Source organism: Simochromis diagramma, unplaced genomic scaffold (genome assembly GCF_900408965.1).
Source record: "Simochromis diagramma unplaced genomic scaffold, fSimDia1.1 OVJJ01000565.1, whole genome shotgun sequence".
Lineage (NCBI taxonomy): Eukaryota > Metazoa > Chordata > Actinopteri > Cichliformes > Cichlidae > Simochromis > Simochromis diagramma.
This window is the reverse complement of record NW_024387304.1, coordinates 393,693-419,563: the sequence shown is the minus strand read 5'-3', so window position 1 is coordinate 419,563 and position 25,871 is coordinate 393,693. Positions and strand designations below refer to the sequence as shown.

Here is a 25,871-nt window from a genome sequence, read left to right as displayed (position 1 = left end):
TTTTCAGCGTGAGTATCTGTAGGTAGTACAAGGGGCAAAACAGGCTTCTATAGCTCAGCCTGCAGGGCTCACCCTGTAGCTCTCCATAAGACTTCTCTGTGGGTTTCTTCTGGCTTAAAAACAGTTAGCCCTCACAGTGAAGTCACACACACACACACACACACACAACAAGAAGATTGGTGATTTATGTTTCTGTGCATTTTCATATTTCTGCGTCCCAGGTGCTATATGTTCTTTTTCCTTTTGTTTGGTTTTTATTAGAGATGCAGCATTGGTACATTACATTGTGCATTTCTATTTGTGTGCTATCCTTTTATTATATTTTCTCCTAACTTCCCTTTTTCTATTCTTCCTGTCAGCTTAGACATTGTCAATTTTCAATTCAATTATATTTATAGAGCGCCAAATCACAACAACAGTCACCTCAAGATGCTTTATATTGTAAGGTAGACCCTACAATAACACATGCAGAGGAAACCCAACAATCATATGACCCCCTATCAGCACTTTGGCGACAGTGGGAAGGAAAAACTCCCTTTTAACAGGAAGAAACCTCCGACAGAACCAGGCTCAGGGAGGGGCGGGGCCATCTGCTGTGATTGGTTGGGGTGAGAGAAGGAAGACAGGATAAAGACATGCTGTGGAAGAGAGACAGAGATTAATAACAAGTATGATTCAATGCAGAGAGGTCTGTTAACACATAGTGAGTGAAGAAGAAACACCCAGTGCGTCATGGGAATCCCCCAGCAGCCTACACCTGTTGCAGCATAACTAAGGGAGGATTCAGGGTCACCTGGTCCAGCCCTAACTATATGCTTTAGCAAAAAGGAAAGTTTGAAGCCTAATCTTGAAAGTAGAGATAGTGTCTGTCTCCTGAATCCAAACTGGAAGCTGGTTCCACAGAAGAGGGGCCTGAAAACTGAAGGCTCTGCCTCCCATTCTACTTTTAAATACTCTAGGAACAACAAGTAGGCCTGCAGAGCGAGAGCGAAGTGCTCTAATAGGGTGATATGGTACTACAAGGTCATTAAGATAAGATGGGGCCTGATTATTTAAGACCTTGTATGTGAGGAGCAGGATTTTGAATTCAATTCTGGATTTAACAGGAAGCCAATATATTATTACATTGTCTTATTATATTACATTATATTATACATATAATGTAGTGACTGGAAGAACACTGATAGAAATCAATCAATAAACAGATAAAAGAAAAAGAGGAGCCTCTAGAGAATTTATAAAATCTTGGAAAAGCAAAATGTTTTTGGCACAACTGTGCATCCAGATCATAATTCTGATTGCAAATGCTGCCAAACAGAACAGGATTTAAAAAACAAAGAAACTGCCAAGAAGGCCTGACCATGCATGTACGACAGCTCCACGACAGAGCCTTGATTTCAGAGGACACAGTGATAAAGACTTAATTGGACAAGATTCAGAAGTAAACTGTAGCTTACTACGCTTCCTGAGAAATGTGCTCACACCTGCTGACATAGAGTTGTTATACATTCTGAGCACTGACCTGAGGGGATTGCTCATTTTAACCAGCTTCACATGAGCGTACAGCACTGTAACTACAACAGACCAGCAGTTAAATGTTTTCCTCTGTAAATATTCTGGACATTAGAGGTGAGACAGCGTGGCCGCTGTCACTGTGGGTGGGCTGAACTGGGCGCGGACAGAGTGAAGCCCTGGTCTGCTTTGGGGTAGTCAGTCTTCTTCATGCTGCAGATTTTTCCACAATGAAGTTTCTATTGCACTCTTCTCATTATGTTGTCAGTTCCACAAAGGTAATATAAACTATCTAAATAATATGACATATTTGGTAGCAGAAAGCTGCTGACACCATGTGATGGATGAATGTATCGTTTTTAGATTGAATCTACCTTTAAATCCACAAGATTGTTCTACTGGTTTTTCGCTCTCGCATGTTCATTGCCCTCGCCATTATCCTCTTACCTTATGACTCACACAGATGCCGACACATGCACATTCAGGCTGCTGTTGATTAGCCAGCACTCTCCCATGACCCTTTGCTCATGGCCTCACTATGAGGGGTTGTGGGTAACAGGCTAGCACAGCAGGGCTCTAATTTAATGAGGCAGATGGTTGTCTATGTGTGTGCAGAATAACTGCATTAGTGTGTGTTGAGCGTCGTAGGAGGATCCACAGCAGGGGTTTCTCTCAATAAATGTTGCCATGTTAAATCAGTAATTGGTCCTTGACACAACTCACTGTAATACGTATTACAGTGAGAGTGCAGAAATCAGATATTCACGAATTCTTTTAAGTTCCAGACAGTAGAGACATTACAGAGGTGGAGCTTTGCTATTAGAACAATGTCATATGTCACAATAATGTTGATCCTAGAAAAAAATAGCTCTGGAAAAAAAATTTGGCTTAAGATTGTCACACAGGATATATCAACAGATTATATTAGTTGTTAACCTTTCTGTTTTTAAAGCAGCTACCTGTATTTTGTGATGAAGGTGTTGTTCAGCCTAAGGAGCTTGGAAAGAGAATCGTCTGAACTTCTGTAAGTTTTCTTGAAGACGTTTCATCCCAGAAGGTTCTTCAGGTCTAAGAGCAATTGGCTGCGAGTCCCAGATTTAAGCCCTATGGGAGTGTCCGAAAGAGGGACATGGACCCCCTATTGATCCTCTAACTCACTAAATATATGAAGTGTTAAATGTGATATGTAGTCTGAAGCAGTGATGTGGTGGCTGTAGCTCAGAAGGTAGAACAATCTGCCAGTTAGCGGTTTAGTCTTTACCTGGTCCTGTGTGAGAGTTAAAGTGTCCTTGGACATACTGAAGCTCAAAGTTGTTGTTTGTTGGTGAGCTTGACAGACACAAAGTGCTGTTTAAGTTTGAATAAATGTGGCTTGTAAAAAAAAGTGCTCTGAATGTGCAATGAGACTAGAAGTGAAATAAATAATGAAAAAGATGCTAATGATACAATTGTTATAACATTGTTGTATTTACATTTTTGTGTCATAACAAATTATCCAATCAAGCTATTTAGGAGAAAACACAAACATCAAGATAAGCTGTGGATGTCAAAGTGCTTAGAAAACACAGGCAAAGACTGTTTTTACAAGGTACAACGATTTAGAGGCAGCTTAATCACAAAGTGTGATAGTGTTTTATGTGTGTCTAGATTATGAACACTAATTGGTAAATTATTAACTAGTATTAAAAAGAGTAGATGGATTCGTCGTTCTCCATTTGGAGCATGTAGATAGAGTTATTGATGGGAACTTAATGTTTGTTTGTGTGTTTTATAACTTCTGCTTTCTTTTTTTATTTTTAAATGTATTTTGTTTTTCATTTTATTTATAGGGCAGCACGGTGGCACGGTGGTTAGCACTGTTGCCGCACAGCAAGAAGGTCCTGAGTTCAATTCCACCATCAGGCCGGGGTCTTTCTGTGTGGAGTTTGCATGTTCTCCCCGTGTTTGCGTGGGTTCTCTCCGGGTACTCCGGCTTCCTCCCACCGTCCAAAGACATGCAGCTTGTGGAGATAGGTTAATTGATTAATCCAAATTGTCACTAGGTGTGAGTGAATGTGAGTGTGAATGGTTGTCTGTCCCTGTGTGTTGGCCCTGCGACAGACTGGCGACCTGTCCAGGGTGTACCCCGCCTTTCGCCCTATGACAGCTGGGATAGGCTCCAGCGCCCCCCGCGACCCTGAAAAGGATAAGCGGAAGCGAATGGATGGATGGATGGATGGATTTTATTTATATTTGTTCAAAATAAAGCTGTCAATCAAAAATGTGAAGTGTTTTATAAATAGCACTTCATGTTCATGTGCATCATACTTATTGGAGATGAAAAGATAACTGCGATACTGTAAAAATAGTTTATGTGCCTGTGTGGGTTTCCTTTCAGACAGACATCTGATTATCTCTGGGCTTGATGATAGAAAAAGTATTTTGATCTGGATCAAATTAATCCCGCACTACAGATTTCCTCAGATACATAAAGACTTTACAACTTTTTATGTCTATAATTAAATCTAGAAGTCATCTTTACAGACTTTTGTTGAATTGAAAAACTGTTGCCTGTGTACTAGGATGTTTTGAATTGTTTGGCAAGTCCAACACAATGAGATGGCCAACAAGACAACGGTTACAGGTAAAGGAACCCTGAGACAGATGGAATAAAACAAAAAACTATCTGTATTTAAAAAATGAGGAAGAAAACACAAAATCCAAATAACAAAATGTTTCACAAGGGGAGAAAAAATAGCTTCAGCTAATAAATGCAAGGCACTGGGGGTAAATAAACTACCAAAATAAAACAGGAGCTAAATAACCATTAACAGGGAAAGGCATAAAATTATATAACAGAGGGGGAAAGCCGCAGGAGGACTAAACCCTCTGAAACAAACAGAAACTGGAACAATGAAATAAAAGATGAAAATACAGGGCTAAGAAAAAGTGTTTGTCCCCGTCCTCAAAGAACCCAGAACAACATCAAAGAACCCAGAACAACATCAAAGAACCCAGAACAACATCAAAGAACCCAGAACAACATCAAAGTACCAGAACAACATCAACGATCCCAGACCAACATCAAAGAACCCAGAACAACATCAAAGAACCCAGACCAACATCAAAGTACCCAGAACAACCTCAAAGAACCCAGAATAACATCAAAGAACCCAGACCAACATCAAAGAACCCAGAACAACATCAAAGAACCCAGAACAACATCAAAGAACCCAGAACAACATCAAAGAACCCAGAACAACATCAAAGAACCCAGAACAACATCAAAGAACCCAGAACAACATCAAAGTACCCAGAACAACATCAAAGAACCCAGAACAACATCAAAGAACCCAGAACAACATCAAAGAACCCAGACCAACATCAAAGTACCCAGACCAACATCAAAGAACCCAGAACAACATCAAAGAACCCAGACCAACATCAAAGAACCCAGAACAACATCAAAGTACCCAGACCAACATCAAAGAACCCAGAACAACATCAAAGAACCCAGACCAACATCAAAGAACCCAGAATAACATCAACGAACCCAGACCAACATCAAAGTACCCAGAACAACATCAACGAACCCAGAACAACATCAAAGTACCAGAACAACATCAACGATCCCAGACCAACATCAAAGAACCCAGAATAACATCAAATAACCCAGAAACAACATCAAAAGTAACCAGAACAAACCTCAAAGGAACCGCAGAATACATCAAAGAACCCAGACCAACATCAAAGTACCAGAACAAACATCAAAGAACCCAGAACACATCAACGTGACCCAGAACAACATCAAATAACCAAGAACAACAACAAAGTACCATAACAACATCAAAGAACCCAGAACAACCTCAAAGAAACTCCAGAAACAACATCAAAGTACCCAGACCAACCTCAAAGAACCCAGAATAACATCAAAGAACCCAGACCAACATCAAAGAACCCAGAACAACATCAAAGAACCCAGAACAACATCAAAGTACCCAGAACAACATCAAAGAACCCAGAACAACATCAAAGAACCCAGAACAACATCAAAGTACCCAGAACAACATCAAAGAACCCAGAACAACATCAAAGAACCCAGAACAACATCAAAGTACCCAGACCAACATCAAAGAACCCAGAACAACATCAAAGAACCCAGACCAACATCAAAGAACCGTGGCTCTCACTTGCCTCAGATAAGATATTGTTCATGATTCAATGTTAAAGACAAGATAAAGACTGGCAGAGTTCCAAAGAACAAACCTCTGCTGACTAAAGGAACACACAGACGTGTTCATGATCCACAAGACTTTTTGAAAACTATTCTGTGGAATTATGGCATAATATTTAAACATTTTGAAAGGTTTGCATCCTGTTACATGTGGTGCAAAATGAACAGCATTCCATAAAAAGGTCAAATATGGTGGTCGTAGTATGATGGGCTGCTGTTGCTTTGCTGCTTCAGGATCTGGATGACCTGGCGTGACCTTAAACAGGCTGTTCTCATAACCCTCCAATTTTATAGAAAGATGATAACATTCCTCCGCGGGGATGTGAGAAATCCATATCGCAAACACTTACTTACTCTTCTCGCTGCCAGCAGCACAACTTATTATTGGGCAATTCTTTTTTCACACAGGGCCAGACAGGTCCATTGTTTTTCACTTAATAAATCTGAATTTCATTTAAAACTGCATGTTCAGTGTTAGTCAGGTTTGTTTGTGATCTGAAACATGTGACACACTTGCTCATTTTGTTTCAACATAATTCTGAGGCTCCTTATCCTGTAGGAGTGAACAACAGTTTGAGCTGAGATCTGTGATGAGCTGTGTGGTTGTGGATGTTTCTGTAGCTGGTGGATACTCGTTTCACTTTTTATCCTACTTATTTCTCAACTGAGATGTAGCAGGAGATGAGCTTGATGTCTAAAGTTGTCTGATGCTTTAACACAAACACACACCTGATGCTTGTTTATGTGTGTGTGTGGAGGTGAGGGAATGGTTAGACTGGTGTTTGCTTGCATATTTGAGTGTCTAATAGATTACTGCTGAACACTAAACATTTTGCCTCCCTGTTCGTCTGCTCCTCTTTGCAGCCATGCACCTGTTTGGTCTAAACTGGCAGCTTCAGGAGAGTGAGGGATACGGAGCCTTTGAAAATGGAGGTGGAGGAAGAGACACAACACCCAACACATTTATAGTGTCTACAGACAACAGTGAGTCCCTGCTTACAGAATTTTTCCTTCCCTTTCTTTCGACATTAAAAACAATAAAAGCTGTGGAAAAGAGCTGGACGCAGGAGCCCAGGATAGCCTTCAGAGTTTACCACATATTATAATCTGCCACTCACTCTCAGAGGTCAGGGTTTCTCTCCAGCCCTTTTCAGAGTCTGATGTTTGATATCACTTTGATGCTTGGCAGGCACACACACACAAACACACACTGAGTTGGACTTGAACAACACCCTTAACTGGCTTTTTTGAAGATGGAGATGTAGTGACCCTGCTCTGAGTCCCCCTGGGCTCGAGGCAGAAAACAGGAAATGGACAGTACAACTCAAAGCAACCAGATACAAACCAAACAGATTTTCACATCAATAACATGCTTTGTTTTTGAGTTATGCAGTCTGAAAACTTATTTTGAAGGCAGTGACTAACAGCATTGCAAAGAAACCAGAGAAGTATTGTAAAAGAAAAATGAGTGTAACAGGTAACAGAGATGTAGGACAAAAGCCACGGCTGCTGACCTCACCCTGCCAGTCACGCTTTTGTTAAATGTGCAGCTTTTCTGTTCTGTGGTTATTCTCTCTCTTTGTCTGCCTGTCAGACTCTTTTAGTTTCATGTCTTCATTTTCTCAGCTTTTCTTGCCTTTTTTTCTCAATTCGTTCTTTTCTTTTTGTCGCTGCTCATCCCTTCTGTTCACACCACAAAGCAGTGCTGAATAAAACTTAAAATGAGCGAGATAACAGCAGCACAGCCCGACTGTTGGAGGATGTTTACTGAAAGCTGTGAGGGCTCTGAAATCGTTGTTTGGAAACAGAGAAAAACTATAAATGTTTCCTTTCTGCTGGAAAAAGTTTGCTCCCAAACTTTAAACTTACAACAGTTTAAATATGTGCAGGGATATGAGTCGAAAACAAGTCACAGATAATGTTAAAGAAAAGAAAGAAAGAGTTAAACAGGTTTAAACGATTTAGGCAAAGAATGAGTTAAATGGCAGTATTAGAAAGCAGATCTCCACTCCTGTGTGTTAGCTGTTATACACAGGAAGAGTGAGAACTACAGAAACGTCAGGGGTGGGAGTCTTTCTCACATAAGAAATAATAGTTTGTGTCTTTGAGTTGAACACTTGTGTTATATGCAGCATGTCATATCAGCTAATGCATAACACAGGTAAATATTCACACTCTGCTGACACACCTGAGCCAGTGCTGGTGAACACACTCTAGCTCTACTCTCTGCAAACTACACTGAAGCTAAAGAAACACAAACAGGTGTGTGTGCCATGATTCCTTTGTGTGAAGGAACCTTTTCTCAGTATCAGTTAGTGTTAGTGTCACAGTCCACGACTGACACATTCAAGGACATTCAGTAAATCACATTGTTGCAGGTTTAAGGGCGTCTTTGCTTTAACAGTGTGGCAGTTCTGAACACAATAACATTAATAACACAACAGCCAAGTTAACTCATAATCCCGTCCATTACAGTATAATACATTCTGTCAACGTTTAGTAAGGTGTAGATTCTATAAAACATGCATCATTGACGTTTGTCCTTGTTGTTATGGTTTGTGTGGTAGGTGTTACAGGTTAACTGGTTTTTACTTTAACTGGTTAGATTTTTCTACAAATTCCACTTTCATTGTTCCAGATGTTATACCTGCAGATTATTCTTTACCCTCTTAAAAGCATGACATACACTGGAGTTTCTGTGTGAGGTATGGGGTACAGGTCAGGAGGAAGAACATGTCATCTACTAATCAAAGCAGTGGTGGTGGTTCAACTCCTGGCTGCTCGAGTCTGTGTGCCAAACATCCTTGAGCAACATATTAACCCCAAGTTGCTCTTTGTTGCGTTTCCTGTAGGCTGAATGTTGGATAGAAAGCACAGAAAAACATAGCAAAAGTGAATGAGGCAGGTTGTATAAAGCATCCAAGGTGCTTATACAACCTGCTCTGCAAGAGTAGAAAAGAACCAGCCCAGTTACCATTTACATATATAACTGTTAACCACAGGGATCAGCCACGTAAGCGTGCCGACACTTTCTGAGGTTCAGCTTTTGTTTTCTTTCGTGACTTTGCACTCACTCAAAAGAAAACCTTAATTAACCTGTAAGAAATCTCTGAGTGTTATTATATGTTCACTTACTTACTGTTTTCAACTGACCAAACATAATCATTTCTTCTGCAGTGAATTTTCTGTAGTGAAGTACCACAACCAATGTAACCTGTCTCCAGTGTCTGTTAGCTCTCTAACAAGCACTGGTATTATCTCCGATGTCGACGATGGACAGTGTTCTTCCTACGTAGCCATGATGGTGGCTTTTAGAGCATCTCATGGATTCAGTTTGATGTGTTTTCCTTCTGCAGGTAAGATGCTTTTTCTAGAGAACAACACCATAGACACAGGAGAGGTGGATGTGGGGAGACGAGCCATACAAGATATACCTGCAGGTGAGCTGTGTACACAAATGCACCTGTGTCGGGATCTGCTGTGATTAATACTCTGTAAACTCAGTGTAACATTTCCAACACCCCACACCAGTTTGTAGGATTGTTACGTCGTGTAGTGGAATCTTTCTGTGTTTCACCTCCATGTTTCTGTTAATCAGTTATATCAGTGATGGCAGAGATTCTAACAATTCAGTTGAGTGTGTTACTTAAATCTACTACAAAGAGGAACGTAATCATATTATAATAACTATACTTGCAAACAAGGCAGCACAGTGGCGATTAGCACTGTTACAAACAGCAACAAGGTCCTGAGTTCAATACCCCCACCTGCCTGGGGCCTTTGCGTGGGTTCTCTGGCTTCACAGTCCAAAGACTTTCATTATCTAAATTGTGAGGATGGAGTTATAAATATTCCACATGTGAGGAACTCTGCATCTGTAGCACTGCAAATGAAATCACTAGTTTTGTTTACTGGTTTTCACTTGTGACATTATTTTCGAGTGTGTCACAGTAATAAGCCTTAAAGGTTAAACGGCTTTCTTGAAATGAATTCCTTTGCTACATATTTATGAATAAGACGCAGTAGTAACTTGCTGTGCTACAACACCACACGCAGTTGCAGGAAACAGAAGTCGATGGGAAATGAATAACAAATCACACTGTTTTTATAAAGACAAAGAAGGCGGCATTTCTGAAAGTCAGTTGAGGAGTGTTAATATTTAAATCGCTGACGTTAATGTTGTTCTGTTTCTTTATTCAAGGTGTGTTTTGGAGGTCCCAGCTGTATATCGACCAACCACAGTTCCTGAAATTCAACATTTCCGTCCAGAGAGATGCTCTTGTTGGTGTGTATGGACGCAAAGGCCTACCACCTTCACATACACAGGTAACACGGGAATGCAAATGTTACCAGGACTACTTTAGAACTACTGCACCAACATATTGGAGAGTGGAAAAGTGCATGAAGTGATATTTTCACCATTTGAAGTACTAATGAAGTAATGTGTAGCTTTAATCATTGATTCAAACAGCAGTGATAGAAAATGACACCTGAGTGATTTTCACGTTGTCGTGCGATGACATAGGTTCAAGTTTTTGCCATTTGGCAGTCAGCATTGACTTTTAAGAGACTGCTGTGTCCATCCTTTCATTGTTAATAACATTCAGGGCTCTAGAGTGCGACCAAATATTTCAATGGTGCGACTAAAAAAAATCCTTGGTAGCACCAGTGCAACCAGCTGTTCCAGTAAAAAAAAAAAAGTCTCTGAAAGTCCGTGTGGTCAACAACTGACACACATCATGCCCCTGTCGTGTGTCCCAATCAGACATAGTCAGGGGCGGGACCTCTATGATATGAGAGAGAGGTGAGTAGCTTGAATAAAGCGATATCGATTCATTAAATCCTGAATCGACTTTTAAATATAAACTTATTTTGCCAGAAACGCCAGAATCTCAGGTTAAAGCTCACAAAACTATTTCAACAACCATCATGAGAGCAGGTAACGGACTCCACACAAAGACGTAAACACAGAGCGGACCCCACGCATCAGAATCAGCTTTCTGTTTCTCGGCTTTCTCACCCGACGGCCCGTACACGGACACGCCGTCGGGGCTGAAAGCCGACAGCTCGCTGACTCTGATGCGTCCGGTCCGCGCTTTGTGTTTACGGCTTTTTTGCGCGAGATTCTGATGCTGCAGGTTTTGTCTCTTTCCAACCAAAATTCACTGAACCAGCAGCAAAAGAAGATCCAAACTACGCTTCACATAAACATCGTCATGAATTCCCTCTGACTTCTGCTGTTTTGCACTTCATGCACAGCTCTCTCTCTCTCTCTCTCTGTGTACTTCCCGTCTCAGATCTCTGTTTTCGGCATCATTCATGTGCTTATTACCCATCAGTCTACCGTTGTTTTAAAATGATGCAAAATTGCAGAATATTTTTAAGTTTATCTGCTATAAAAAGCCAGGCCAGGAAAGTCTCCTTCATGTTTTTTTCTCTTTTATCCTCAGTTACTGTGACACAAACGCATCTGCTGTGATGTTCACACCTCTGATGAAGTCTCACGTGTATCAGTACTGATAAATGATCAGAATTATAATATTTCTGACTGTCTGAGGCAAAATTGAATCGAATCGAATCAGGACCTTGTGAATCGGGATCGAATGGATTGTAGAAATCAGTGATGATACCCAGCCCTAGTGAGCCGTAGTGAGCAGCCTAGGCCTGACAGAAGTGGCTGCGATAGCACTGCCCAAGTGGCCCCTCCCCCAAACAGGCCGTCAGAGGAGCCGATGTGATGATTAAGTTTAACATTGTCTGCAATATTGCCAAAGAGTGCCAACGCACTTTAAGCACAAGCACTTTTCAGTAATTTATCTTTCTTCTAGAAATGCACTCCAAATAAAGAACTTTGTGTTGACAAGATTGTTAGTTAATCATTTACAAATCGATTTTGTCTGTATAGACAGCAATTTCCCCCAAAAGTGCACATGTAGAACTGCTGTGTTAAGCGATGTGGTTGAAAACTTTGGGTGCGCCTAAGAAAAAAAGTTAGGCATAGCAGTGCAACCGTGGCAACAAGTTAGTGTAGAGCCCTGACATTATTTTCCAGCATCTGCGTGACTCATTTGTAAAAAAGAAAAACAAAGCAACATTTTTTGAACAAAACAAAACTAAGTTCGGCTGAATGTTTTCGGTATTGCTGCGTCTCTGGTCTTTCTGAAGCTCTTTCACAGTTGCTGCTTCTTTGCTCATTTTTCCAGTGAATTTTCCTCTATTGGTCAAACGTATCTAAAGTCAGAGAAGGAAGCTGACTCAATGGGATGTGACCCTAAGTAAGTTTTAGCCCACTAAAGACCCTTCCCTTTCAAAAAAACAGCTAAATGTAATAACTTTTAAGTAATCATCTGGGAAAGGATAAGGAACTCATTTAGACAACAGATTACCTTCAAGAGAGAGTGACCTAACTCACCACTGAAGGCCTCAGGGGAGCAGAACGACGGAGAGGAAGTGTCAGAGCAGGTTCAGAGCTCGGGGACCAGGTTCGGCAGCCTTGGTGTTAGGGTTTGAATCATGGCGTATATCTCATTGGTGAATTTTCACAAGAGAAGATAATCTGTTTATGTTGACCTAAAACATTATCCTGACATGGAACATGCAGAGTCTGTACATAACCAGATTGTTCTGTTATGTTGGCTGAACTCCAGTAAAGGCCTGACACAGGACCTGAGAGCTGCATCTGGCCCTTCAGCTGATCATCGACTGTTCGCTGAAGCCTGATGGTGTCGATGGGATCTGGTTAGAATTGGAATCATTATTGAGAAAACAACACTTTGATTTTTGGGAACCATTTGACTGGCAATGGCTTCATGTTTGAGGATGACAATGGTCCCAAACACACGGCCAGTGCAGTAAAAGCATACTCGGATAGAAAAAACACACAATGGAAAGCTTGCAGTACTGGACTGGCCTCTCACAGTGTCAGCCTCAACATTATTGAAGTGCGATCATTCTGACAGAGGACAGAAAGAAAGGCAGCCGAGATCCAAAGACGGACCTTGGAATCTCCTTCAAGAAGCCTAGAGAATACTTCAATAAATGATGAGAAAATTACAGGTGGCACATATCGTGTGGCTGTTTCTGTTTATGCTCTGTCATGTCTGAAAGGGACTGAGAGGAACCTTCATTTATAATGTAAATATAGATGAAAGGGCGTCTGTCAAAAGGTTAGAAGCTATGTTATGCATTCAGCATACAGAGCTGACTCATTTAATTGTGGTGTATGCGTGCAATAGTTGCCATGGTAATGTAGGTCATGACCCTGGGATGAGATTTTGTAGGCAAAGGACGACATGATATGTTTCCAACTGAGACGATATTGATGTTTTTATCTTTACGCCTCAAAATGAAACATCACTGAACCAGTGGCTGCAGCTGATATCTGTTCACTACTATAACATTTAGGACAGTTTGTCGTCGTCCCTAGTTCGTCTGACTTTTCTACTTTCAACAAATTTCCGAAATGCTCAGAAAAGCGCATCGAAACAACACAGGAACGACGGCGCCGTCCTAGTGGCAGCCTAAGGCAGCTGCTCTCCGACTCTCTGATTCTGATTCAAGTTATAAATATTTCACAGGCAACTTTACAAGTGAGTGAAGTGCTTCATAACTCTTAGTCCAAAATGAATATAAGCTTCTTCACTAAACTATTCCTTTAATGACTGCACTTACATCTCTGTGTTCTGTCAGAGGACTAATCCACGCAGTCACACAGCTCAGTGTTAGCACTTTAGATGACTTTGCTTCCTGTAAAAGGGAGTTTTTCCCCTTTCACTCATTGTTTTCTCTATTACTGTTGTTGTGAAATGGTCCATTACACACAGAGCGAATTTCATAGACGTCTGTTATGTCATGTGAATACTCAGAGTTTAATTGGTGATATATTTAAGATTCACCTAAGACCATGTGACAACATCGTGGCCGGTTTAGCTCAGTGGGCTGTGTGGCTGAGAGCGGCTGGCCAGGGTTCGAGGCTGACCTCTGTCCTTTCTGCATGTGTTTTATTTAAAGGGACAGTGCAGTCTAACATAGTCCAAGTGCAAAACATGAAACTGATGTAACGCACATAAGTTTAGAGTTATTGCTCATTTTCAACCATTGTCCCTTGTCACAATCACAATGCACATGTTTTACAATAGAACATAAATTTTCATAAAACTAAAATACATCATGGATACAACTACAATTAATAGACAATAAATTTAAAAAAAAACAACAACAAAAAATCATTAATTAAAATGACGACAGCTCTGATTTCCCTTTAACTAAACTTTGACCTTCACTGTAAAGGGTCTGATGTTTGACTTCGGTTGGAAGTGTGCTCCATAGATGGCAAGCTGGAAAATGCTGACTGACCAAATGTAGCTCTGCGATGTGAAACCTTACAGTTCACCATGCTCCCTAGTGAGATGTGTTCTCACTGCACTGCCTAATAAAGACCAAAAAAAGACCACTCGATTGTCAGACTGACCTGCACTGCTGTCCTTGCCAGGCCTTGGCCCTTCAGGAGAATCCAGGTACTGTGCAGGGTGACAGAAACTGGACATGTTGAGCGTCACCTCTAAATCTCAAAGAGCACAGTGGTTAGATTGTCATAGCTGAAACTTTAGGCTAAACCATGGGGAAAATAAGATGTTTGCATTATTGTGCTTTTTTGTTTTCCAGTATGACTTTGTGGAACTGTTGGATGGTAGTCGACTTATTTCGAAAGACAAACGAGCACTGAGTGACACCGACGCAGCACACATACGTCTAGCCGGTTCTTTCGAAGAAGAGTCTGAGGGAGGCCCCCGACATATCCGCTCCGTGAATGTGCATGAGGCTGGGTTCATCCAGTACCTGGACACTGGAATCTGGCACCTGGCGTTTTACAATGATGGACGAAACACAGAACAAGTCTCCTACAATACCATCATCATAGGTGAGACATGCTTGTTCTTCCTGGGACGTTGCTGTAAGAGTGAGTGCACCTCTTCAAAGCATGTGCTCAAAGTATGTGCTACCAGCTTGTTGTTACAGAAATTCAAATCTACTACTACTGTTAATAATAACAATAATTATAGTGAGAAACATCAAAGCAGGTTCTGGAGCTCATAGTTATCTGGAACGTGACAGACAACTCGAAGCAACGTTGAGTAAAGCTGCATTCGATTCCCTGATAAGTTATCTCGAAAAACGAGTTTGAAGTGAAAATACAGACAGTTGACTAACAGATTCAAGCCCAGAACTTTCTGTGAGGGAACATCAGTCACGATATAATCTACATGTAAATGACAACAACATTTCATCCAGTTTTACTTTTTAACCAAACTGGTTGTGGTTATGCACCACTTACATAATCGTCTGTTAGGGTTAGCGCTGTAAAAAGGATTATTCTGTCTTTGTTTAACAGACTAGAAACCTTGAATGGGCTTTTTAGGGAAATGCAGGCACGATAAATGAATTTGGCAGATAAACCTGGTGAGACTGAAGCGACCTGCAACTATATTGGCTGGATGTGATTTTCAATAAATGACCAATATTTAATGTAATACTAGTGTGCTGTGAAAACCTTCACTGGCACACGTGTGTGCAGTTTTAATTAGAGCAAAGGAGCAAAGAAAAGCACAGCAGAGAGGGAAAGAGCGGTTGTGGTGATTGGATGCATTGATTGGACTAATTGGCTGTAACTATGGTAATAGCAGAAGAGCAGTCACACAGTTTGGTGTGTGTATGTCTTTAAATAATCTCTCTCTCCCACTTTAAATCAGAGTCGATTATGGAGTGTCCTCACAATTGTCATGGAAACGGTGAATGTCTCTCGGGGATTTGCCACTGTTTCCCAGGATTCCTGGGGCCCGACTGCTCTCGAGGTAAACGATTCTGCCTCGCCTATAGTGAAGAAGTAATTGTTGCATGATCCCCCGTTACCTTTAGCAAAGGAGACACTGACCATGACAAAGACTTTAAATATTTTGCATGTTTTCAGCTGCTCTGTTTAGGTTAAGTGTGCTCCTTAATCAATCAAGAATGATTGAAAAGTTACACTAAGTGTTTATAGGGCATGAGCTTTATAACTGAATAGCATTTTATTGAACATTAATCCATCTTAGTTGTTTACACAGTACGTAGCTTGATGGGAACTTGAGGGTTCAGTTATCTTACTGCCTTTGTTGGGTGATTTAGTAAGTGTGACTTGTTCCGTTCATGCATGTGTCTGGTGCAGCGTCCTGCCCGGTGCTGTGCAGCGGTAACGGTCAGTACTCTCGTGGACGCTGCCAGTGCTACAGTGGTTGGAAAGGTACCGAGTGCGACGTGCCAGCCAACCAGTGTATTGACATCCACTGTGGAGGACATGGTATCTGCATAATGGGCGCCTGCATCTGCAACACTGGTTATAAGGGAGAGAACTGTGAGGAAGGTAAGAGTGTGAAAGTGTCACCACAGCACCGAAGTTCCACGTAATCTTTCTCACAGCGACTTTCACATTTTGACTCTACTCCACTCTGTTGTGTAAAGTTATTGATTTAATAAACATTTTTGTTCCCACTATAATTCTGTGGGAACCTTTTAAAACATCACAACTCAGCAATAACAGCGCTTATGCCCATTTTTACATTAGACAGCAATAAATTTGATGACTTTAACTAAAGTGACTCAAAATACGTCAAAATGAAAATATGCTGTACTGTTGTATGCTAACCTGTAATTTCATCCACCAAAGTGGGTCAAATGTAGGAATATGTAATTCCTGGGAATCTTAAAACTCAAATTGTACATGTCAGATTTGTGAGTATTTTTATGGCACAGTCTTGAGTCTCTGTTGCAACCACATTCGCCAAGGAGACAGGCACCTGAAGCAGACGATTGGACAGTCCCCTGTGTTGTTTTAGATTCAGGATTCAAGATCCTTTATTTGTCACATGCATAGTTATACGAGTACAACATGCAGTGAGATGTATCCTGACACGCTCCTCCACTGTGCAAAAAGGGAGAGAACATTAAATGAATATATTACGTGTAGTAAGTAAGTGAATTAGGTAAATTACATAATGAAGTAAAATAGACATCCTGGAAATTTTAAATTGGAAATCTGAAAATGTACATTGTGCAAGCGGGTGTTAAAGTTCATAGACGAGTCAGGCTGGGATGTGTTAGGAGTAAGCCCCGCCCCTGCTGTGAGAGGAGGGGGGCATGTTCTGGTTTAGGACTGGGATGGCTTGGGGATAGAAGCTCCTCCTCCTCTTTGCTAAAATAGTAAAGAGACACATTGAAATCTATTTATTCTGAGCTCAAATGAAACTCACTGAGAGCCAACTGATGTTAAAACAAAGGCTGGGTTTGTTCATAAGTTTATTTATGTGTGAAACATGTGCAAGTCCCAGAGTGCAGACAGCGTTTAGTGAGTGTGATGGTTACACTGTTACCATTTTCACGTTCAGTAAACTATTGTTATTATAATTATTATTTCTCTTGTGTTGTTTTGGTGTTAATGTTATTTCTGCATGTGATCTTCTTATAGTGTCTCACACTTGTGCAGAATATTAAACTCTTAAATATCATGTGTAGACCTGTCATGGCCACAGGCACCTGTGATGCTTTTAACTTAGATTTGACTCTGTTTGGACTAATATTTCCAAAGTCTCTGACAAATACTCAGGAAAAAGGCCCTGTTAGCCGTTAGTAACATGCTACAGTTACCTCATCTGGTTCCCATTAGTTTCGGTTTTCAACAATAAAACTGAGAAAGAGCAGATCCATCTCTCGCCTGGACACAGGTTTATGCTTTTCTGTTTTTGCCTCCATCTGTTGTCATGATTAGCTGGTATCTATGCAGATAGAATAAGAGTCCTAACAGTAGAGAGGGGCTCGACTGCTGCATCAGTAACAAAGTGGAATCGACTGGGACTGACAGCGGCTCACGCATGCAGCGGTACGCTACGCATGCAGCGGTACGCTACACATGCAGCGGTACGCTACACATGCAGCGGTACGCTACACATGCAGCGGTACGCTACACAAGCTCACAAAGTGGAGTCAGTGGACGCTGAAGCACAGAGTGTGGTAGGAGGCTTTCTGCAGAGTCGGGCACTACAGTCACGTGACTGCACGTCACCTTCAGGTTAGCTGAAGAACAGTGCGCTTTCCATGGCTGAGCAGATGCATCCAAGCCTTGCATCACCAAGTGATGTGTCACGTGGAGTGAAGCACACTTCCACTGGACTCTGTAGCTGTGGAGAGGTGTTCTGTGGAGCGATGAACCACGCTTCTCTGCCTGGCAGTCCCATGGATGACTCTTTACTGTAATGCTCTTCCTCTACAATAATTCAATTATTTAATTGTCCTTTTGTTCAAGCTTCCTGCCCTGTACTTTATCAAACTCCTTCCTGAGATTTTATCCAATAAATATCATCTAAAGACACTGGCGATGCTAAATTGTGAAGCAGGTCACAGAGAGAGGAACCTTGTGATCATTTTCAATAAAATCTCGCTGGTGATATAAAAAAATGTGGCATATTCTTAGTGTGTGTTGCCATGGGCACAGATGGTGATAAGTACCTGTGTGCGGCAGTCAAAACTAGAATCCAGAGCATGAACTGCTTCGACTGTAGCCACGCGGACATGTGGGGATTTCATTTGAAGAACGGTGAAAACAGATCTACACGGTGTTTGTGGACAAACTAATTATTTAATTATTACATTAATATTGTAAAACCCCTAAAAGGCAAAACAATCTATACATCATTCCCGTATTAAGAGCTTTCTCTCCATCCCTCTATAAATGTCATGCGTTCAGCTGCAGTAGCTGTAACAGATTTATACAGATCAATTTGCAATTTTGCTCACTTGAAATGAAAGTTTTTAATTTTTATGATCTCATTTTAATGAAGAGAGACCGAATATGAAGCAGAAATGTAGAAGAATACTTTATATGAACGATGTAACTATCAAGTATATGAAATGATCTTGACGGAGGTCTGGAGACTGGTGGAACTATCCCTGTGCCTTTGTAAGCAGGGGGACACTGCGAGTGCTGCAAGATTTCAGTGTTACCAATGATGTTCCTGGTGACCATGGTCCTAACTGCTATTAGACCATTAACTGTGTAGTTTTGGGCTGATCCACCACATGATCACTCTCATCTCCTGAGACCAAGGTCTTGCACGGAGTGACTGATGATTGACTGATGAAGCATTTTCTATTTCTTCCAATCGGAATAATTGTTACCTTTTCACCACCATCTTGGTCTTATGGCCGGTGCAGTCTTGTCTCTCGTGCGTCTTGCCCACGGTGGTGGAGCGGTCGGAATGGAAGAAACTGATTTTGTGGACAGGTGTGCTTTAGACACACAAGTTTAAGTGTCTGTAAGTAATTTACTGTTACATCTGTGCCACATGGGCACACAGCCCATCTGTGGGAGCCAGAATTCAGGGGTAGGGAGCCAAATGCTTACATCACTGTGTTTTTCTGAATTTTGGTTGATATTCTGCCTCTGCACTAAAAGCAAACTTACCAATTCTACAGGGGATCTAATAATTATTTCCCCAGCTGTAAATGCTTAATTGATTTATTCTAATATGATGTGCAAATACATTTCCACAGCATCTGTTTTAGCCAGATACCTGGCTACAAGCAAGATGCAAACAATGCACTACACTAATTCAAAGTCAATTAATCAGTAATGACCTGCACAGGCATACAGCAGTGCTGAGGGAAGTGATCTCATCTGTGACTCACATTGTGGGTAAATGCAGACACAATGCTACAAATATGAAAATGCATATCACAGCGGACAGTAATCACATTACTTTCAGATGGGTTCAGTCATCAGTCGGAAAGAGACAGACTGTGTGTGTGTGTGTGTGTTAATCCTATTTACAGCTGCTAATCTGAAAAGTTATGTCAAAGATGCCGTGTAGGTTTACCCCAACAAAACGACACATAATATTCTTTTGTGTTTGCACTGAGTCGATGATCAAAGCCGTGGATGTGTGAGCAGTGCTGAGCGGTTATCCAAAAACACCTCAAATATACTGTGCAGTGGTGTTTACTGGTCTGGGGTCTGGTTGCATGTAATGAAAGAAGCCAAACATCCATTCATTGCCTAATGTGGAAATGAGGCACTCGTGCATAAAATTCTGTCATGACTTAGAGTCAGACAAGAGGAAATGCACAAGTGTATGTAAAGCTGTTTGTAATTAAGGTTGAAGAGTTTAAGCATCTGGCTCCAGATAACTGCCCTCAAGAGTTCAACAGTAAAGCTGATGCGTGAACGTGTGCATGTGTCCTGTATGTACTGTTTGGTGTGCTGATAATTTCCTCTCTGCCTCCAGTGGACTGCATTGACCCCAGCTGTTCGGCCCATGGGGTGTGTATTCATGGCGAATGTCACTGTCAGCCAGGCTGGGGTGGAGCCAGCTGTGAAATTACCAAGGCCATGTGTCCAGACCAGTGTTCAGGCCATGGCACCTACAATGCAGAGACCAGCACATGTGCCTGCGACCAGAACTGGACTGGAGCTGACTGCTCTTTAGGTGTGTGCACTGTTTACCTGTCTATGTCTGCATTTCATTTTCTTATTTCTCAGAGTGAAACCTTCTGTTGAAGCATGTGTAAAACCAGAATACTGTACAGATGTGTTAAGAGGGGATTTAGAAGTGAAGTGACCGGCATAAAAAATCCAAATCAGTTACAAATTAGAAGCTACTTGAGACGACAGTGTTAGAGGTGCCCTGAACGCTGCAGTACTGAACGCAATGCAACCAAGAAGATTTAAGGTAAATAAAAAAGTTTCATTTTATTGTTCAAACTCCAAAAGAGAAATAAAGTCAGACTATCATCACTTAGTATTGGCCTGTACTACAGAAATCAGCATGTTGCATGAAAATGTTGTTAAGTCTTTAACAAAACTTAGCACACACAGTAGTGTTACCTACAAAATGCTCACCGTCAACATTTTCCACGTTTTTCTCTACAATTGCAGCAAATGATGCAATAATATTCATACACATGATACACATGTTGCAATCACATTTAATTCATTTCTATTCAGTTTATTTATATAGCACCAAATTACAACAAGTCACTTTTTTCTTTATCCAGAGTAGAATGATTGTGGTGCACAGCATACATCTTTAACGGCTTTAAAAAACAAGAACGGGATGCACGGCATCCATCTCCAATGCACACAGGTATACAACAGGGTCAAAGATCACATATGTCCCTCGGGAAGCTGCACCCTGAGCAGACACTTTTCTGTAGCTGTGCAGGAGCGGCTAGCATGCTGCGAACCCAAGCTTCAGGAAAATAAAGACGTTCTGAGCTCCTTCAGTGCAAGAGTGAGATTTAAGCAACACTCAAACACACAAATTAACACAGTGACTTGTAGAAATCTGTACTGAGCTTTTCCTGAACCTCACTGTACGTAAAGACATCATTTGGCGTGCACAGGGTGCAGTCCAGGACGCAGCTGCAGGTGAAATAAGAACAGAGTGCATCAGTGTGCGTGCACGTGCTTATATCGGTTCTGCAGTCGATGAAGTAATTTCTCTTTGTTACTGTTACAGAGGTGTGTGAAGTGGACTGTGGCAGCCATGGAGTGTGTTACGGCGGCGTATGCCGCTGTGAGGAGGGCTGGACTGGAAGTGTGTGTGACCAAAAGGCCTGCCACCCACTGTGCAGCAAGAACGGAGTTTGTAAAGACGGGAAGTGTGAGTGTGACCAGGGATGGACAGGGGAGCACTGCAACATTGGTGAGTGGATCACACACTCGCACACACACAACATAACTTAGCATTACAACTACACGTAAATAATCCAGTTGGACACAGCAGAGTAGCGCACAGCCTTGAACAACACTACAGATATCTTAGATGAGCTCTTTTCACTGATTGGTCCCGGTGCCATTGTTAACCAGCCTATCACAGTTTCTCATCTTTGTGGTTGCTCTCAGGGAAAATTATGCTGCTGATAATGTGGATGTACATGTTTGTGTTAGTTTGTTGTTTTCCAGTAAAACATCTTAATCTGGGCTCAAAGCAGAATTTCCCCTTAGGATCGCTCTAGGTGACTTCTTTTTTGTAGCTGGTGTTAGTGACCAGCACTGCAAAATGCTTGATCTGCTCAGCGCTGCAATTAATGACATCCAGAAAGATTATGGTCTCATAAATGTTGCTTCTTGGTTTTTGCTAAGACTGTGCAAAAGTAGAAATGTCTATCCAGCACACAGTCACAGGAAGTTATCAGTGTAGTCCTCAAGAAGAACTGAAGCAACAAAGAGTCTTTCAAAGATCTTTCATCTGCATCCATGATCAAAAATAAACAGGGACCAGAAAACATCCAGAGAGAGTCTCAGAGAAAACACTAATGCAGCTACCGGGGCATGTGCTAAGTGACTTGAGCAAGTAGTGAAGACGGTTGTTTTTTTATTAGACATAAGCATGACTGAGCCAGTCGACTAAAGAGCAGCTGTTGCTTGTATCGCTGCTGCAGACACTGGATTATGACTGTGATGACCAGTTAAGCGTTCCTTGGTAGGAATCGTCTGTAACCGCTACAGTTGTGTCTTATGTTGATCCATGTTAGAAACGCAGAGACGTAAAGAATTGCTTCCAGATTCATGAAACTGGGTGATTTCATATCTCAGCTTGGAAACAGCACACCTGACATCGTAACCGATCAATACAAAATAACTGGATTGGTCCTGATAAGCGTTGTTTGCTCTTCGTGGTCACTTTCAGTTAGATCTCTTTTCTTTGCTTCCTCCTATCTGAACTAAATCCTCTTTATTTATGTCTTTTTTCTTCCTTTTTCCTGTCTTCTTAAAGCTCACAATCCGGATATTAGAGTTAAAGGTACTGTACACTGTTTTAAAAACTCTTCTTGTCACTGTTATCACGAGTTTTTTTTCTTTTCCTCTCTTCATCCTTTGCTTTTTTTGTTAAAGCTGAACTTTAGCTGCACCAGCGATAGAGTTTATTGATGTATTTACTGGATGCTACATCTGGGCCCCAAAGAGGGCGAATTCATCAAACCAGTTTACACGAGCTGTAATAACAGCTTGACTTACAGAAACACATTTCCCTGTTACTGTTGTATTCAGTCCCTGTGTGATACTGCATGTCTGATGTCATAATGGCTTTCTGAGTGACTTGGGCCATCTGAGCATTTTACTTTGAGCAGACAGGACCTACACAAGCACAGGCAAAATCAGTATTGATGTCTTTGATGTAGACCATGAAATCTTGGCCTCAGTTTTATTTACACAGCACCAAATCACAACAACAGTCTCCTCAAGGCGCTTTATACTGTAAGGTCGACCCTACAATAATAGATACAGAGGAAACCCAACAATCATGTGACCCCCTATCAGCAAGCACTTTGGCGACAGTGGGAAGGAAAAACTCCCTTTTAACAGGAAGAAACCTCCGGCAGAACCAGGCTCAGGGAGGGGCGGGGCCATCTGCTGTGATTGGTTGGGGTGAGAGAAGGAAGACAGGATAAAGACATGCTGTGGAAGAGAGACAGAGGTTAATAACAGATATGATTCAATGCAGAGAGGTCTGTTAACACATAGTGAGTGAGGAAAGGTGACTGGAAAGGAAAAACTCAATGCATCATGGGAATCCCCAGCAGCCTACGTCTATTTCAGCATGACTAAGGGAGGATTCAGGGTCACCTGGTCCAGCCCTAACTATATGCTTTAGCAAAAAGGAAAGTTTGAAGCCTAATCTTGAAAGTAGAGATAGTGTCTGTCTCCTGAATCCAAACTGGAAGCTGGTTCCACAGAAGAGGGGCCTGAAAACTGAAGGCTCTGCCTCCCATTCTACTTTTAAATACTCTAGGAACAACAAGTAGGCCTGCAGAGCGAGAGCGAAGTGCTCTAATAGGGTGATATGGTACTACAAGGTCATTAAGATAAGATGGGGCCTGATTATTTAAGACCTTGTATGTGAGGAGCAGGATTTTGAATTCAATTCTGGATTTAACAGGGAGCCAATATTAGAGAAATCTGCTGTGTCTTTACTGCTGGTCTTCCTGTGAGCTGCTTCCTCCTTTGTCCTGTCCACGTGTATTTGCTACACAGTCAAATGTTCTCATAACTGTCACTGAATTTAAGCAGCTGTAATTTGACTCACACAATTGCCTTTTGCGTTAAAGATGTAAGTCATACTTTAGTTTACACAAGGCAATCATATCATTAGAAGTACAATTTTAATTTCAGTGTTATTTTAAGTAATATTCTGTTATTCCAAGAATATTTACAGATTAAATCTGTAAATATTCCAGAGGCAGAGCTCTAGGATAGCAATGCAGTATCAGCCACCAAAGTGATTGTGGTTATATACGATCGTTTTTGGATCGTTACTGTTTCTGGAGGGATTCTCTAAGTCGACGTTTCTGTTGGCTGCTGGGGCAAGAAGATGAAGTGACCGAGCAGGAACCAGCAGTGTTTAACCTGAGATAGGTCAAGGAGTTCTCCAGAGATGATAACCCAGAGCGTGGCAGGCTAAGGAAGTAAATAGCTTCCTGGCAGGACTCGAGCAACTGATTCTCTGAGTTTTAGGCCTCTACCCTGCACAGTATTAACTCTTACAATTACACTGAATGATTTTCTAAAACCACAGTTATGTTTCTTTTAACCAGTTTCAAAATTGTTTCTCCCTAAAATCTGCTTCCAGCTCTGTGTATTGATTCTCGTGCTCTGCAGGCATGTTTCCAGGGTTTTATATATATAACAAACTCTGTGAAACCTCTTCATGCAGCCTCCAGTTTCAGCCTGAAAAGGCATCTCTTTAAAACAGGGTCCTGCTGAGTCAGCCCAGTTTTGATTATCTATCTGCCAGCATGACGCTGTTCTGATTCAATCTTCACAAAACATTGAATTCCTTCATGGAAAAAAGTTAACGGTAAAAACATTTGTCCAGGAGTAAGTACAATTTCCAACACCTGAGCTGCTAGTATTAGCTGAAAGGTGAAAGTGTGTTCTGGACCCAAATTTTAATTAACAGTTAATTTCCTGCAGCTCTGATTTGGGCCTCTGACTAGAAGTGGGTTTAAAAAATCGATTTCCCGATTCCAAGCGATTTTAGTTTAAACAAAGCGACTTCAAGTCTGAATTGATTTTTAAATGTATTTTGGCAGAAACGCCAGAATCTCAGCTTAAAGCTCACAAAAGTGTTTCCACCAAACAGCTAAAGCAGCAAACGATCAAAGACGTGAACGCAGTCGTGTGCTGAACGCCGACAGATTCTGAAGCTGCAGGTTTCGTCACTCTGACCACAATTCACTGAACCAGCAGCAGAACAAGATCAAAAGTGTTTTCAAGACATTGTCATTTATTTCCTTCTTACTTTTGCTGTTTCGCTTCCACCAGGATAAACTCACACTTCCTGCACAGCTCTCTCTCTCAGTGTACTCAGAGACCAGTTTACCATAAAATCTGTTTTCTGCATTATTCGCTGCTTTTTACGCATCAGTCTGCCGCTGTGTTCAGCGCTGTCAACGCGGCTTTTTCCATTTGACCTCCGACTAGAAAGCCTCATTTCTGGCGTTCAATACCAAAGAAATGCAAACTTTTTAAAATTATACCAAATTGCAAAACTCTCAGCTGCGTCTCTAATCAAACCTCTGCAGCGTCAGGTAATGTTCACATGTTGATTCATGGCTCATCTGCTATAAAAAGCCAGGCCAGGAAAATCTCCTTCATGTTTTATCCTCAGTTACTTTGACACAAACACATCTGCTGTGATGTTCACACCTCTGATGAATCTCACAGTGTCAGCTTTGTTTTTATACATAGTTAGAAACATAATAATTATGATCATTTATCAGTACATATCCATAATACTTTTGACTGTCTGAGCCTAAACTGAATCGAATCAGTTGTAGAAATCAGTGACGACACCTCGCCCGGGCTGCCATGTTAAGTAACATTAAACCTGCAGTGCAGAACTTTGTTTGCCAATCTAGTTTTCACACCTCAGCTATAAAAGGCTGGTGGGCTGTTGTCGTCACCCCACCGGGCGAGTGGGCAGGCGGACAGCACAGACACCCAACTCAAGAACAAGGCGACGAAATTATAGGTCCATCAGTGGCTTTAAAGAGGCCATGGACCAGGGGAGTCATGGCTCACTTTTGGAACCAACTACTGTTTTGGCACTTTTGC

The 25,871-nt window shown here is 41.5% G+C and overlaps 1 protein-coding gene across 5 annotated transcripts in view; it reads left to right on the top strand.

Annotated features, from left to right (window-relative positions):
- LOC120716630 (teneurin-3) overlaps nucleotides 1–25,871 on the top strand; it is an 840,982-nt gene that overhangs the window by 739,361 nt on the left and 75,750 nt on the right. For 4 of the 5 annotated variants that reach the window (XM_040004185.1, XM_040004188.1, XM_040004186.1 and 1 more), the window contains 9 exons: nucleotides 6,590–6,709; nucleotides 9,082–9,165; nucleotides 9,927–10,051; nucleotides 14,390–14,645; nucleotides 15,475–15,576; nucleotides 15,930–16,124; nucleotides 20,038–20,238; nucleotides 21,271–21,456; nucleotides 22,531–22,557. In XM_040004185.1, the coding sequence (XP_039860119.1) occupies nucleotides 6,590–6,709; nucleotides 9,082–9,165; nucleotides 9,927–10,051; nucleotides 14,390–14,645; nucleotides 15,475–15,576; nucleotides 15,930–16,124; nucleotides 20,038–20,238; nucleotides 21,271–21,456; nucleotides 22,531–22,557 (1,296 nt within the window). The remainder of the gene's footprint in view (nucleotides 1–6,589; nucleotides 6,710–9,081; nucleotides 9,166–9,926; nucleotides 10,052–14,389; nucleotides 14,646–15,474; nucleotides 15,577–15,929; nucleotides 16,125–20,037; nucleotides 20,239–21,270; nucleotides 21,457–22,530; nucleotides 22,558–25,871) is intronic. The other variant, XM_040004189.1, reaches the window with a different exon arrangement.